Genomic DNA, 15,609 nt, shown 5'->3' on the forward strand with positions numbered 1-15,609 from the left:
TGATTTGCTTTAAATGCCCTGAATCATCATTATCAAAGAAAGTTTCTGGTAGAGAATCAGAAATAAGTGGGTAACACAATTAAACATGAAGCCTCATAAAAATTATTATTGTTGGCATCAAACATGGAAAATTTGGATCATAAGCTTTTACTCAAGCTTACCCCTAATTATCATCATGTGCCAGTGTGTCACTTGAACAAACAGTACAAAACTTAGTTCATTATAATACCATTCAATTGAATCACATCAATCATCAAACTTTACAAAGAAAAAATTGAATACTTAGCTTTAATTTCAATTGTTCAGGGTCTAGCAAAGGGTGCAAAATCTCAAGGAGACTGTTGTGAACTCAACAGATCCCGATGTCAGTGCTTTGATATAGCTGTTTCAGGGAACTGTTGAAGAAAACCTGTACTGTATATATCCCTGACATCCTTCTCAATAAAGACTAAGACAAAGAATTATTTTTTTTCTGTTGTTTCCTTGTCCTCTCTGTGCACCCTTTTACCCCTTGGTCATCTAGTCATCCAGCTAACTCCCTCACAGGCTTTTTGCCTCAAATGTACTTCAAAAAGATTTTATTACTAGTTTTTCTTCTATGGCAAGTTTCTTTTAAAATTCTCTCTTGACCTGTGTTATTAATATTTTATATCTGACTTGCCAGTGCTTATGCTCTTGTCTGTTTTCCTCATTTGGATCTGCTTACCATTTTTTGAAAGATGCTCTTTTGACTTTAATTGCCTCTTTCACATCACCCTTACACCATGCTGGCAGTCGTTTGGTCTTTGTTCAGCCTTTTTTAATGCATAGTATACATTTTGATATGGTATTTTTAAACAATGTCCACACTCATGCAAAACCTTAACCTCAACAGCTGCTCCTTTTAATTTTTTTTAATTATTTTCTTCAATTTATGGTAACCTCCCCTTTTAAAGTTAACTGCTTCTGCATTAATTTTACTTAGTATCCATCCTCCAGTGATTCTGTCAAATTTAATTGCATTATGATCACTATTACCAAGTGGACCTACCACCTTTACCCCTTGCATCAGGTCCTGTGTATGAGCTCTAGATCTAAAGTGCATCTCCCCCTATTGGTTCCATTACCCGCTGCTGCATGAAGCGGTCCTTTTTATAACATCCACAGCATGTCCGATATGAATCAATGTTTGGATCATTGAAATCTCCCATTATTATTGTGTTGCCAAATGTATTAGCCTGTCTAATCTCAGTTTGTTTTCTCATTCTGGCCTGGCAGATGGTATTACATCCCCCACTACTGTACTCTTCCCCAACACACATGGAATTTCAATCCCTAAGGATTCTAGAGTGCAGTTTGTTTCCCACAGAACTTTTATCCTGCTTGACTCTATGCCATCCTCCATCAATTTGATCTGCCTTGTCATGTCGATATAATTCGTACCTTGCTACCACCGTGTCCCATTCTCCATGTCCATTGGTTGCTCTCCGCTTCGACTGTGGGGAGAAGGGGAATTGGATTCAGACAACCACCAACATGTGCCCAGACTTTTATGGTCTGGGGTACTGATATGCAGACATAAGGGAAAAAAGTACAGGGCTGCTTCAATGGACAAGTTCATAAGCAAAGCACGTCAAACAGCACTGTCTGAATTTTCAAGAAGGCTCATCACCTGTTAAAAATGTTGCTAGTAGAAAATTTTTATGGGGTATCATAAGGCTTGGGGATACCTGCACGGAACGGTAGTTACTATCTTTAAAAGAAACATGGGGTAACCTGCATGACATGGCAGATACTACTACCATAAAAAGCTTGCGGGGCAGACTAGATGGACCATTTGATCCTTTTCTACCATCATTACTATGTTACTATGTTACCCCTTCCACCAGGTCTCTGAGATGCCAGTTATGTCTATATCTTTGTTTAATGCCTGACTATTGGGATGTTTTAATGTCCCTGTTGTGTCAGTATCCATTGCAGATACCTTTCTCTGAACAATGTGCATCTGAACAAATATCAGCTTTCCCCCGTGATCTAGTTGAAAAGCTGCTCTGTCTCCTTTTCAGATGTTAGTGCCAGCAGCCTGGTTCCGCCCAGGTGAAGGTGGAACCCATCCCATCAGAATAAGCTCCAACTTTCCCACAGTGCTTCCCAGTTCCTAACAAATCTAAAAGCTCTCTTTCCTGCACCATCATCTCATCCAGAATAGGAGAAAAGCTTTAGTAAATCAAGCTCTGTTTGTCTTTGAGGCAATAGAAAATTAAGTGACCTGACCCAGGTAAAAAGGGAGAATCAAGGGGGATTTGAGCCCTGGTTTCCTGCCTGCTGCTCTATTAGGCCATTCCTCCACCTGCGTGAGAGAGTGACCCCCATTCTTCTTTCTTATCTCTTCTTAACTTCCAGGGTAAGTTTTGTTTTTAAAGCTTCTCTTTCTTTTGTCACACCCATAATGTTGTCCTTCAGGAAATCCTGATGTTGCTGCATTATCAGTGGCCTGTACTCAATGCCTAGAGCTTCAGAGACTACAGCCACTTGTTAAGCAAGTGGCTGTAGGAGCTTTGGGGGTGATAGCTGGGGAAATGCAGCAGGGGACACCATACATTAGGTAGGGACTAGTTTTTCTGGGGCAAATATTATCGGACTTATTGTGGCGGACAGAAGCCAGGCCAATTAAATAACATTCAGCAGATTCTCCCACTCTTCCTCTCTACCCCCAAATCCCTGCCTAGCATGTCCATCTTTTCCCCCACCCCAGTCGCATTCATCCTTACTGGTGGTGGCTCCAGGCTCCTCCTCCTCCCTCCATGTCCGGCAGGACGCCTGCTGTGGCTCCTGCACTTCTGGCTTTATGCGGGCTAGGGAGCCTGCCAGGAGAGCTTCCGGTGAGGGGACAAGCACTGCATCCGCGGCACTGGACAGCAGACTCTTTGCCTAGTTGGTCAGAGGAGGTGGGGTGGAGGTGGGATTTGAAATGCTGCATGGGTGGCACTGGAGGGCGAGCACTTTCATTGGCGGGTGAACGGAACTTGTAACATGGTACATGCTTCCTCGGCCTGCACTGGCTTCCAGCAGTGGCGGGAGACCTTGAAATGCTGCATCCATAGCTCTGAAACTGTTCTGTAATCAGCCTAAAATTAGGGTGAGAATCAGTTTAAACAGATCTTTCATCTTTGGAAAAATCCTGGAATGTATAGGTAAAAATTGGTTTAAACTGAAAAATAAAGGTCCCTACATATAAGGTGCAATCCCATACCATCGACTCTGGATAAAACACTAAGAAACAGAAAACCCATTTCCTGAACATGAAGGTAACTGAAAGGTATGTAAAACAAGCACAAGAAAATGCAGAATCAAGCAGCTGGAGGTGGGAGAGTTCAGGAGAGCGATTAGCACTGAACTTCTTGCCCAGTTTATTTCTATATTTTTGCTGGATGGTGCTTCATTTTCCAGACTGAGCACTGAACCTCTGTTGTGCCACTACAATGATCAGATTATTTATTTGTTTATTTACATGTTTTATATACTGTCGTCCCAAATGAAGACCACAACGGTTCACAAAGTAAAATATAAATAATATGCAAATAAAATCAATACAATAAACAAAACATTCTAAAATAATCTTAACAAAATAAAAAATAACATTAAAAATCATGAAGCCATTCTTTACATAACTCTTTCTGATTAGCCTTGTTTGTAGGTTAAAAAGAGGAACACACTCCAGGGTTAATGCTGTTTCATGGCCTATGTCACAGGGACTCTCAAACACTGCCTCCCTTCCCCAAAAATTACTGTTGCCTAATGGGAGAAACAGTATATTAAATAAACATTCCCTTAGAGTAAAATAAGTGAATACCAGATAAGCTACAGGAACACTCAGTCCTCCTGCTAAGTCACTGGATTTTTATAATGGCATGCACATAGATTACAGGGCCGTTCAGCCCCTCCTCAAGTCCCTGCTGCCTTGTTTCTAGCCCAGAAATGGTTCAGTGCTTGTGAAGTGGTTCTGTGCTTGTGAAGTGCTCAAGCCAAACTGGAGGAAAGGGGTTATGTCTGCTGTCCAGTGCCTCGGTTTTGAGATGCTTTGCACCATTGTGACTGCCACATGAATCCCACTGGTTTGTGTCTCAGTGGCCCGTCCATAAAAAGATGGCAGGGGAAGTGGAGAAATTAATGGCACATAACCCAGTATCAAGGAAAAAAAGATTCCTGATCTCTACAGGACGGCACCGTGATTATACCCACCCACCTCGCCTTAAACAAAACAAAAAAACAGTACTCGCTGAAATATATAGAGGTTTGAGTAGCTTTAAAGAAGTGTTGTCAGGGCGGGAAAAATGAGACTTGGAAGATCTCTGAAAACTAAATGTCATTATTCTGGTGTCATTTGTTATTTAGTAGTGCCTTGCGTTTTTCCTAGTCCTTTAAACTCAGTTTAGACCTTTCTGATGAAAACCGTAGGGCAATGAGGGGGCACAAAGCAATAACAGCATGTGTTTACAGCTGTGGTGCAGCTGCAGCAGGATGCAGAGTCGAGTGACAAAAGAATTGGCAGCAAATTATAACAGACACTGAGCCAATCCTTGTACTTCATTTTGCATACCATTACGGTTGCAGCAAAGCTGTAGAGAAATGTGTGGTGATTTCCAAAGTCCTGTGTAGCCCCCTGTACCAAAGAGCCATCTTCCCAGTCCTGGAAGCATTTGGCCGGCTACCCCAGGGTAAGGTATATGCAGTCTCTGTGTCTGGGCTTGGGAAAGGATCTCCTGTCAGGTCAAACTGGCTGAAGACACTTCAAACCCAGTCCACAAATTCCACTGTCCACACCTCACTTGGACTCCAAATAAATAGCCAATTTATTATAACATTTAAGAGGTAAATGCAGAAAAAAATAGTTTCTGGAAATCACAGTCCAGTTCCATATTCACTTCGGTTATCTTGATTACGCCCCTAAAATCACAGTTCACCTTTTCGCAGTTTTTAAATTGTAATCCAGAAACTCTGTGGCTCCAGCTCCTCTTCCCCCTATTGCACTTCAGGGCAGCCTCTCTCACTTCTGGCTTTCAACAACCTCTTTCATTTAGCTCCCCTGACTGTAAGGGGTCCTGATGGGACTTTTCATCTGGTACAGAAGTAACCAATTTTCTCACACTTCAGAACCAGCTCGCATCCAGGCATGAAACTTCAGGAGCGGCAACAGAGTCTGTAGACCCCGGTCCTTTGGGCTTAGTGTCAGTCCTCAGCCCTGTGCTGAAATAACCAGCTGCAACCCCTCCTGGGTTCAGTCAGCCTCCCTCCCCCCAACTCCCCAACACAGTTCCTTAGTATAAGGTCCAAATGCAAACTTTGTCCCTTTCTTTTCCAAGCATTCAGTACTCACTTTTCAGAGTCAGTTCACAATCCAGACTCCATTAAACACAGAGTGTCAGCCCCCAGCCCTGCACTGAAATAACCAGCTGCAGCCTTCCTCCTAAAATCAAACCAGCCCCCTCCCACCCCCATCCTCACCCCAGGACAGTCTCTGCATCCAAATTCCAAACTTCATCTCAACCAACAAGAATTTGTAATCCTCACTCTTGCACTTCTGTCCAACTCTGGGCTGTTGAAATCCCAAGTACACCTCTGATCACACTCCTGTAATCCGCACTGGTCTCCCCTTTCAAGCTCAACGCCACTCAGCAGGTCCTTGGTAGCCCTTCTGGATGAAGCACTGCTGTTCTCCTCTGCTCCTCCAGAGCCTCCTGCTGTCCTAACTCCTTCCTCAGATGACCAAGCCCTGGAATATGTGCACTTTCTCCTTTTATACAACTCACACAACCATTGGCTGGCTGTCACACTTGCCACTCTCAACTCTGACACACACCTACTAGGGCTGCCCTTGCCTACCAATCTGGAAGCTTCCCAGTACAAAAATAAGAGAAACTTTAACCTTTTTAGAAAAACACACAATATACACCCCTAATAGGAAGGGCTACCCCAATATCTCCTACAAGCCATCCTCCTCAAATAGCCTTTGGATGACCTCTTTCAACTAGAACATTCCTAGTTTACAGTATGAACTCCCCAGATCTAATGCAACAGAACATAGCTCAGTAAGCCAGAGCTATTACACCCCTTAGGGTTACATCTGTTTCATCAACAACGATTGTCCCTCTAGAGCTGACAGCAAAACAGACTGAAGGAAGGGTGAGGGAAACAGAGGCCAGATGCAGACAAGTTGATCGGCTAAGTGGTGCATCTAGACTTGCTGTTGACCTCGTTAGTTCTTCTTCTTCACTATGTCTTTGTTTTTTTTCTTTTCCATGCATTTCCTCAACAGGCCATGAGCAACCTTTCAGCATAATACTGAACTGCCTCCGAGACTCAGCAGACTTTGCCCAGGGATCCAATAATAACATTCTTCTGACTGATGGCTTGGAGATGTCTCCCTTGGAACAGCTGCCCAAAGACCGACAATGCCGCTTCATCCTGAAACCAAGGCCCCAGGCTACTGTGCAGCTGAGGAGAGGTAACAAGCCTTTGGCTTCTTAGACATGGTGATCTTGCCACTCTTTGGCAGCAAATATGTTCCCTTCTGGAGTTTGTACTTTGTTCTCTTCTCCATGTTCAGCAGAGGAGCACCCAAGCTTAAAAGCCAACCTTCTTCTCTCCCAGAAGCCATGCAGAAACATACAAAGAGAAAGAAGTCTCTGATCGACTGGGCCCTGCGTCGGAGTGGGAGCACACCCACAGGCAGCATCTCTTCAGAGTCCCCCACAACACCCAGGAAACTCTTTGGCTTATCTTTGTCCTCGGTGTGCCCCAATGGCATCCTCCCCAAGCCCATTATGGTAAGATGAGACGTACTTGCTCTATTCCTTACTCATTGTCCATTCCTGTGCATACCCCAGATCAGTCCAGACAAGTGGGTTTTGCATCCCTACCAGCAGATGGAGGCAGAGAATGAAAGTTTTTCAAGCACTGCTACATAATTTCTCAGTCTCCAGCAGATGGTAGAGGTGCAAGCCTGCAGTCTGGAGTTATTAGAGTGATAGGAAAAAAATACATAGGGAAGAAGAAGAAAAACTACAGCTCCCCAAGGTGTTAGGTTCCTTCATCCCTCGGGTAGAGCAGGGCAAGTGGGGTTGATGATTCTTGTTCTAGCTCAACCCTTGTCGTCAGAGTGGGTGAAAGCCAGGCGTCCTGGTTCCCTCACCCCCTCTGGGTCCCTGTCACCTTCAGCGATCAGCCTCCATTTAGAAGCAGGGATGTATTTTGGTTATATTTCCCTTTCTTACCTGTGTGGATGCCGATGTATGTGCTCCTTTAAGAAAAAAGAAGAAAGAAAACAGCAAGGAGGAGCAGGGCAGAGGCAGCGATCAAGTGGCTGGTTGGTTTCACTGCTGGGAGGCAGGTAAAGGTGAGCGGGACCAGATTAGTGTCATACAGTGAGGCCAGGTGCCTCTTCAGCATCGGACAGTGTCACCAATAGTATTTTTGCAGCAGGGGCTATTTTTGGGCCCAATCGCTGTGGCATGGCGCCTCCTGCTTAGCGCAGGAAAGATTGTTGTGGCTGTGGCTCTAAGCGGGTGCGTCTCAACCCGATCATGCTTTGTCCCAATTGCAACTCCGGTGGGGTTGGAACCTCCATGGGACTCGCAAGGAGCATTAGAGCCACGAGGTCATCTGGGCCAGCTCAGGAGGCCCTGGGGGGGGGGGGGGGGCAGGGGTCTGAGGAGACGGCAGCCATTTTAGCTCCTCATGTTAGGAGCCAGGCTCCTACTGGGGAGCCCTGGGACTCCCCTTCCCTGCTCTTTCCTGTGGATCAGTGCCCTGTGGGAAACAGGGAAGGGGAGGGGGCCCAGGGGGATGAGGAGCAAGATCCATAAGGTCCATTTAGCTAAGAAGGAGGCAGGATCCAAGTGGTCCCTTCACAGGAAGACCCAAGTGGCTAAGAAGCATAGGGATGAGAAGCAGGCAGGATTGGGAAGGATCCTGTGACTTCTTGGTCTTGGACGGTTTGCTGCTGAGGATGGGGACACATCAGACAAGGCGGATGACCCTGATCAGCTGCAGGGAGGTCTGCTGGATCTAGACAAGGACCCTGTAAGCACTTTGTTGGATCCCTAGGATCTGATGTCCTGATTGCAAAGGGATCCCTAGGACGATGTCCTGATTGCAAAGGGAGATAATCCTCGGGTGATCAGGCTCTTCCATAAGGAGGAACTGTGTCCGCTAATTCCCCAAGTGTTGGATGAGTTGGGGATTAAGGTCACTCAGGAAGATTCGGACAATGAGGGAGTAAACCCAGTCCTGGAGGGACTGCGGGGACCACCTAAGGCTTTTCCGTTATCCAAGAAGGTGAAGAAGTTGGTGGTGAGCTATAGCTAAGTTATATCCCTTGCCGGAACAAACCTTGTAATCGTGGAAGATTCCCAAGGTGGATGTGGCGGTGTCAGCAGTGACCAAAAAAACAGCCTTCCCAGTGGCAGGTTCGGCCACTTTGAAAGATATCCAGGATGGGAAGCTGGAAATTCTGTTAAAGAGGATATTTGAGGTTTTGGCTTTGAGCATGTAGCAGTCTGCAGGAGCTTGATGCAGAGAGCCTGCTTGTGCTGGGTTCAGAAGACACATGAGAAAGTGTCGAGGGCAGTGGCTGAGGTCGCTCATGCAACTCATTTGGAAGCGGGTGTGGCCTATGTGGCAGATGCCCTACATGACATGGTCCAAAATTCCACCAAGAATATGGTCTTTGTGCTTGCGGTGCGGAGGCTTCTATGGTTGCGAAATTGGTCAGCGGACATGTGGTCTAAAGCCCAGCTGTCTAACCTCCCCTTCAAAGGCAAGTTGTTATTTGGAGAGGATTTGGAGCAACTCATGAAGCAGTTGGGGGAGTCGAAGGGCAATAAATTGCCCAAGGACAAGAAAACTACCAAAAAGTCCTTGGCTGGTCCATTCCTCTCCGGAGGCTATCAGAGGGAGGCTGTCCCTCTTTTACAAGTAGTGGACAAGAATCATGTCAGAACAGTGGGTTCTGGAAGTGGTAAAAGATGGCTATGCCTTAAAATGTTCTCGTCCGCTCAAGGATGCCTTTGTAATCTCCCACTGCGTCTCCCGTTCCAAATGGGACGTAGTGCGGGATACTTTGCAATGGCTCCAGCTCCTGAGCGCCTTCGTTATGATGCCCCCTCAGGAGAAGGGACAGGAAAGGTACTCTGTGTATTTCATGGTCCCAAGAAGGAGGGGACTTTTTGACGCATTTTCGATCTTCAAAAGATCAATGTTGCCCTCCGGTGCCGCGTTTTCAGATGGAAACATTGTAGATGGTGATAGCGGTATTGTGCAAAGGGGAGTTTCTGACGTCACTGAATTTGACAGAGTCCTATCTCCATATTCTCATAAGAGCCGAGAACCAGAGGTTTCTGAGGTTCAATGTCCTAGGGGAGCTCTTTCAATTTTGGGCCCTTCCCTTTGGGTTGGCAACAGTGCTGCTGACATTCACGAAGCTGTTGGTGGTGGCTGCACTCAGGAGGAAAGATATCTTGGTGCACCCGTACCTGGACGATTGACTCATATGAGCAATGTTGGAAGTGGAGTGTCGTTGTTCAGTTCGACGGGTCAGGAAGCTCCTGGATTTGTTGCACTGTGTGGTGAATCTGGCAAAGAGTCATTTGTAACTGGCCCAGTCTTTGGACTATCTGGGGGCTCGGTTTGATACCCGGATAGAGAAAGTGTTTCTGACCATGGGGAAAGTGGTCAAGTTGCAGAATCAGGTGCTTCGTCTTTGGCGGCTTTTGGTTCCCAGAATCTGGGATTATTTACAGGTCCTGGGTTCTCTGACTTCTACGCTGGAGTTAGTTCCATGGGCCTTTGCTCACATGTGACCTCTGCAGAGGGCTCTATTGTCCCGTGGGAATCTGCTTTCAGAGGACATTCAGCTTCTTTTACCGCTTCCAGAGGATGCCAGGTCTAGTCTCTCATGGTGGCTGTCTCAGCACAATCTAGAGAAAGGAATGGACCTGGAAGTACCCGACTGGGTGGTGGTGACCACGGATGCCAGCCTCACAGGTTGGGGGGGAAAATTTGTTAAGGGAAATTGGCCCAGGGACGGTGGTCACCAGAAAAGCATACTGGTCCATCAATCGTTTGGAGACCAGAGCAGTTCACAAAGCTTTGCTTGCATTTCTCCTACCCAGTCAAGAGAGGTTGGTGCGAGTTTTCTCAGACAATGTGATGATGGTGGCAATCATCAATCATCAAGGCAGATCAAAGAGTCATCTGGTAGTGCAGGAGGCGCAAGAATGGTTGTTTGGGTAGAGAACCATCTAGCGGGAATAGCTGTATTGCATGTGGCTGGAGTGGACAACATGCAAGCAGATTATCTCAGCAGACAGCATCAGGATCCGGAGGAGTTGGAGTTTTTGGCAGAGGCATTTGCCCTTATTCAGGCCAGATGGGGTAGGCTGGAGTTGGACCTCATGGCAGTTACAGGAAATGCAAAGATAGTTCGGATTTTCAGTCGCAGGTCTACTCTGAGGGCATCGACACCCTCGTCCAGCCATGGCCAACAGAGCTGTTACTGTATGTGTTTCCCCCTTGCCCTCTCATAAGTTGAGTATTGCGTCACATCGAGCTTCACCTGGGCAGGGTGATTCTGGTGACACCTGAGTGGCCGCACCAGCCATGGTTTGTGGGCTTGGTTCATCTAGCGGTAGATGGTCCCATTCGCTTGGCCATCTGCCAAGGTGGTTGCGGCAGGAACCCATATTTTCAGACCAGGAGGATCGCTTCTGTCTAGCGGCTTGGTTTTTGAGAGGCAATGGCTCTGCTTGAAGGGATACTCAGAACTTGTGATTACAACTTTGCTTCAGGTGAGGAGGCCTTCCACATCACTGGCTTATATCTGGGTTTGGAGAGTGTTTGAACTGTGATGTTTGCAGAACAGGTCCAACTTTTGAAGGTGGATGTTCTGCAGGTTTTGGCCTTTTTACAGAGTGGCTTGGCTAAGGGATTGGCCTAAAATTCCCTTCAGGTTCAGGTGGCAGCCTTAGGGTCTCTTGGAGGTAGGGTTCAGGGAAGACCATTGGTGTCTCATCTGGATGTGGTGCGCTTCCTCAAGGGGGCAAAACATCTGCATCCTCCGGTCCAGTAGTTATGCCCAGCCTGGAATCTTAATCTGGTGCTTCAAGTGCTGGGCTTCTTTAAAGGATCTAACATTTAAAGGATCTGTTTTCTTAGTGGCTATCTGTTCAGCCAGAAGGATATCAAAGCTGCAAGCTTTGCTATGCTTTTCGGAGGATGGGGTGTCATTGCATATGGTTCCTTCCTTTTTGCCTAAGGTGGTTTCCTCTTTTTATCTTAACCAGGCTGTCGTGTTACCAAGTTTTCCGAATTTGTCACCAGATGCTCCTATGGTGAGGGAGCTTCACTTATTGGATGTGTGGCAGATTCTTTTGCGATATCTTAATTTGTGAATGCCTTTCAGAAATCAGATCATCTGTTTGACCTGTTCAGTGGAGCAAAGAAAGGAAATAAGGTTTCCAAGGGCACGATTGCAAGATGTTTGAAAGAGGCGATCAATACAGCTTAAATCTGTAAGGGTCGGATGGTGCCAGAGGGGTTGCGGGTGCATTGCACTAGGGCGTAGGCAACCTCCTAGGCAGAGTGTCAACTGATTTCTCCACAGAAGATTTGTTGGGCAGCAATATGGTCTTCTCTTCACACTTTTACCAAACTTTACTGCTTGGATATGCGGGTGCCAGAGGAGGCGGTTTTTGGGGAAAGGAGGTTGCTCGTGGGTCTTTCGAGTTCCCGCCCAGTATAGAGGGGCTTGGGTACATACCACTTGTCTGGACTGATCTGGGGTATGCACAGGAAAGGAAAATTTGTTCTTATCTGCTAATATTCATTCCTATAATACCACAGATTAGTCCAAAGACCTGTCCCCTTCTTTTGAAAGACTTCCTCACTTCTGGATGTTGCTGAGACAGTATGTAAACATACTCAGATTTTCTAAAAGTGTACATAGGTTGTTAGGTTCTTTGTCTGAGACAAGGGGTCGTAATTTTAGGGGACTCCAACTCTGAATCCCTACTCGCCCGGAGTTTATTGGAGTTTATTAATTTAGACATCTTGGCTTGGGTACAGGTCAATACTGAGGGACTGCAGGTGGAACTCTCGGTTATGTAGCAGTGCCTGAAAAGTTTTCATTCTCTGTCTCCATCTGCTGGTAGAGATGCAAAACCCACTTGTCTGGCCTGATCTGTGGTATTACAGGAACGAAAATTAGCAGGTAAGAACCAATTTTCCTTTTACAGTTTTCAGGTTAGAACCTGTGTTCCAACAAGATGTTACAATGTGACATGAGGCTACAGAAGCTATTATACTTCTTGTCCATGTTTTTCTTACAAGAAACAACTGCTTCGGTTGTTTATTGTCCTCTAGTCCTCTGGCATCAGATTTTGCAGCTTCATTGTGCACTGAGAAAAAAAGTACTTTCTCTGATTTATTGTGAATCTGCTGATTGTTGGTTTCATGGGGTGTCCCCTTGTTTTGGTATTATTTGAAAGGGTAAATAATCATCCTTTATTTACCTGTTCCACTAAACTCGTATTTTATAAACTTCTATCATGTTCCTGCTCAGTCGTCTCTTTTCCAAGCTGAAGAGTCCTTACCTGTGTAGCCTCTCTTTATAGTAGAGATATTCCTTTCCAGTTATCATTTTGTCATCTTCTGCACCTTTTTTTTTTTGTTCCACTATGTCTTTCTTGAGATGGGTTGACCAGAACTGCACACAGTACTCAAGGTGTGGTCACACCATGAACCGATACAGAGGCTATAAAATATTTTTCATATTATTCTCCATTTTGTTTTGGATCATTCCTAACATTTTATTTGCTTTTTGACCCCTGCTGCATACCAAGTTAAGGATTTCAATGTATTGTCCACAATGACTCCTTCTCTTGGGTGGAGACTCCCGATACAGAACCCGGCAATGTGTACCTGTAGTTAGGATTATTTTTCCTTCTGTGCATCACTTTTCACGTTTCCACATTAAATTTCATCTCCCATTCAGTTGCCCAATCTCCTAGTTTCGCAAGATCCTCCTGCAGTTTGTCGCAATCTGCTGCTATTGTAACAACTTTGATTAGTTTTGTGTCACCTACAAATTTGATCACCTCGGTTGTCGTTTCTTTTTCCAGGTCATGTTTATGAATATGTTAAACAGCACAGGTCCCAATCCCTGTGGTACTCCACCATTTCGAAAACTGATCATTTAGTTCTGTCCTCTGTTTTCAGTCTTTTAACCAGTCACTAATCCACAATAGGACACTGCCTCCTATCCCATGACTTTTTAATTTATGTAGGAGTCTGTCATGGGGGCTTTGTCAAATGCTTTCTGAAAATCCAAATACACCATATCAACTTTATTTACATGTTTATTTACACCTTCAAAAAATTCTAAAAGATTGGTTAGGCAAGACATCCCTTTGCTAACCTATATTGAATCATCCCCCTTAAGAGGGCCAGGGCCGGTGCAAGGGTATTAGGCGCCTTAGGCAAACCTTCTGCCTTGTGCCCGCTCCCCTCCCCTCCCCGGTCCATACCCCGGCTCCAGCCCTGACCTCATTCACTCACAGGCCCACTTTCTTACACACATTTAGGTTCCTTGTCTTTTTCCACACGCACCCTTACACAGGCTCCCTCCCTCTCTCTCACTAATACCATTGCTGTCTTGTACATACATAATCCCTCTCACTCACACACACACAGAGGCGCGGTTCGTGGCCCACCGAGTTTCTACTCCGCTCGGCCGGGAGTGGGATGGGCTCCACTGGCAGCCCCATATGGCTGCTCTTTGCCGCTCCCTAATGGCTGGTGCTCTAGGTGACCACCTAGTTCACTTATTGGGACGCACCAGCCCTGCAGAGGGTTAGCCGTGTTAATCTGGTGTAGTAAAAATGACAAGAGGTGGGTGGTAGCTTATAGACTAATTTATTGAGGCATGAGCGTTCGAGGACAGTGTTCACTTTGTAAGATGCATCAGCTGCTACCTTTCTCAGTGAGGAATGCCAGCAGGTAGCTCCGCCCCCTTGCCATTGTCATCATTGGAGGCCCACGGGGCCTTGTCCCTTTTCTGGTCCCTTCGCCAAGGCCTTTGCTGGGATTTTTACACTATATAAGTTATTTCTTTTGTTTAGTTTGTATGTTTGGGGTTTGATTTCATCCCCAGTCATGATTGTAAATCCAATCCCAGTTATAAGTGGAAGAAGAAGGTAAACTTTTGATGGTCATTTTGCGAATCGTATCCTCAAACCTGGGGAGAGAAACAGGGTTAGGGTCTTACCTAGCCTTCTAGGCTTATTTTAAATCAATCATATTTTAGGTCATTTACTGACCTCTTTTTCATTTGCCTATATTGATATGCTTTCTTTTTGAATAAGTCTAATATAATTACAACTTTATTATCTGAAGCAGAGTTAGATATTTTATGCCTTAGCGAAACATGATTAATATCAACTGACCTTCCTCTTTTGAACTTATCGTGTCCTCCTGGTTACAGTTTCTTGCAGGACAAGGCAATCATGAAAGGGTGAGGGTTATTATTTTATAAATCATCTTTAGCGGTGAAACCTATTGTCATGGCTTTTGGAAATGGATGGTGGTTAGATTTCAAGATTGGTTATTTGTAATTTTGTACTATCTGCCAGGATTAATCTGCAAAGATTCTACTTTTATTTTGGATTTCCTTACATCCTTACTATTACAATCTAATAAAGTTTAATTATGGGGTGACTTAAACATTCATAAAGATTGCAAACCCCAATCAAGCTTCTTGGTTTACCCAGAGTTTAAAAAGTTGACAACTGGTACAGTTAATCACTTTAGCAATGCATAAAGGGGGTTACATATTAGACCATCTGATAATACCTGAACATTTTCAAAAAGCTGTTAACGATTTAGTGATTCAACCGGTTTTGTGGTTAGACCATTATTTTGTTACTTTTTCTTATACTTTAGGGGAAAAGTTTACCACATGTTTTAATCCACCGACAACTAGTTCAGTGCGGGTAGCTATTGATTCAAAACATTTTAGGGCTGAATGTCTATGGATTCTGTTGCGCTGGAGGTGGATCCTTGGCCTGGCGCAGGATTGGTATGGCCCTCTGAGGGATCCCAGAGAGCACCTGCCGCCACGAGGCGGAGCACACAAGGAGACAGAGGCAAGCTGGAGCTTCACCAATAACAGCCCAGGGGCTCCGCGGGTTGAGCCCTTGGATTCCTGGGCTGCCTGGGCTTAGGTGGGTCTCCCGGAGAGATGATGGAGAGGTGTGCCCACAAGGAGTAGAGGTGCGTGGCTGATGGTGAACAGACGGGCTAGACCGGAACAGAGTACCAGAGACCACAGGTACAAGGCCGGAACTGAAGGTCCTCCGGGCAGGGTAGGCAGCGCCTAGTGGTCTAGCTCGAGGAAGGCCACAGACAGCGTCAAGGCAGGTGGGCCTGGTGGTCTCAGGAGAAGCAAAGACAGTGTCCGAATGGAGCACAAGGGTCAAAGCCAGGGTATCCGTCCGAGGATGGTCAGCCAAAGCAAGGGTCAGTTCCAGGTATCAGTCCAAGCATGGTCAGAGGGAGGCAGAGGTCAGTTCCAGG

General features: G+C 45.7%; 1 protein-coding gene across 1 annotated transcript in view; it reads left to right on the forward strand.

Moving 5' to 3' along the window:
- Positions 1-15,609, forward strand: part of LOC115094469 (rho GTPase-activating protein 20-like) — a 146,969-nt gene that overhangs the window by 110,703 nt on the left and 20,657 nt on the right. Inside the window, exons 9-10 of the mRNA XM_029607554.1 lie at positions 6,296-6,484; positions 6,631-6,806. Coding sequence (XP_029463414.1) covers positions 6,296-6,484; positions 6,631-6,806 — 365 coding nt within the window. The remainder of the gene's footprint in view (positions 1-6,295; positions 6,485-6,630; positions 6,807-15,609) is intronic.

The sequence above is a fragment of the Rhinatrema bivittatum genome, chromosome 6 (assembly GCF_901001135.1).
Source record: "Rhinatrema bivittatum chromosome 6, aRhiBiv1.1, whole genome shotgun sequence".
NCBI classification, from domain to species: domain Eukaryota; kingdom Metazoa; phylum Chordata; class Amphibia; order Gymnophiona; family Rhinatrematidae; genus Rhinatrema; species Rhinatrema bivittatum.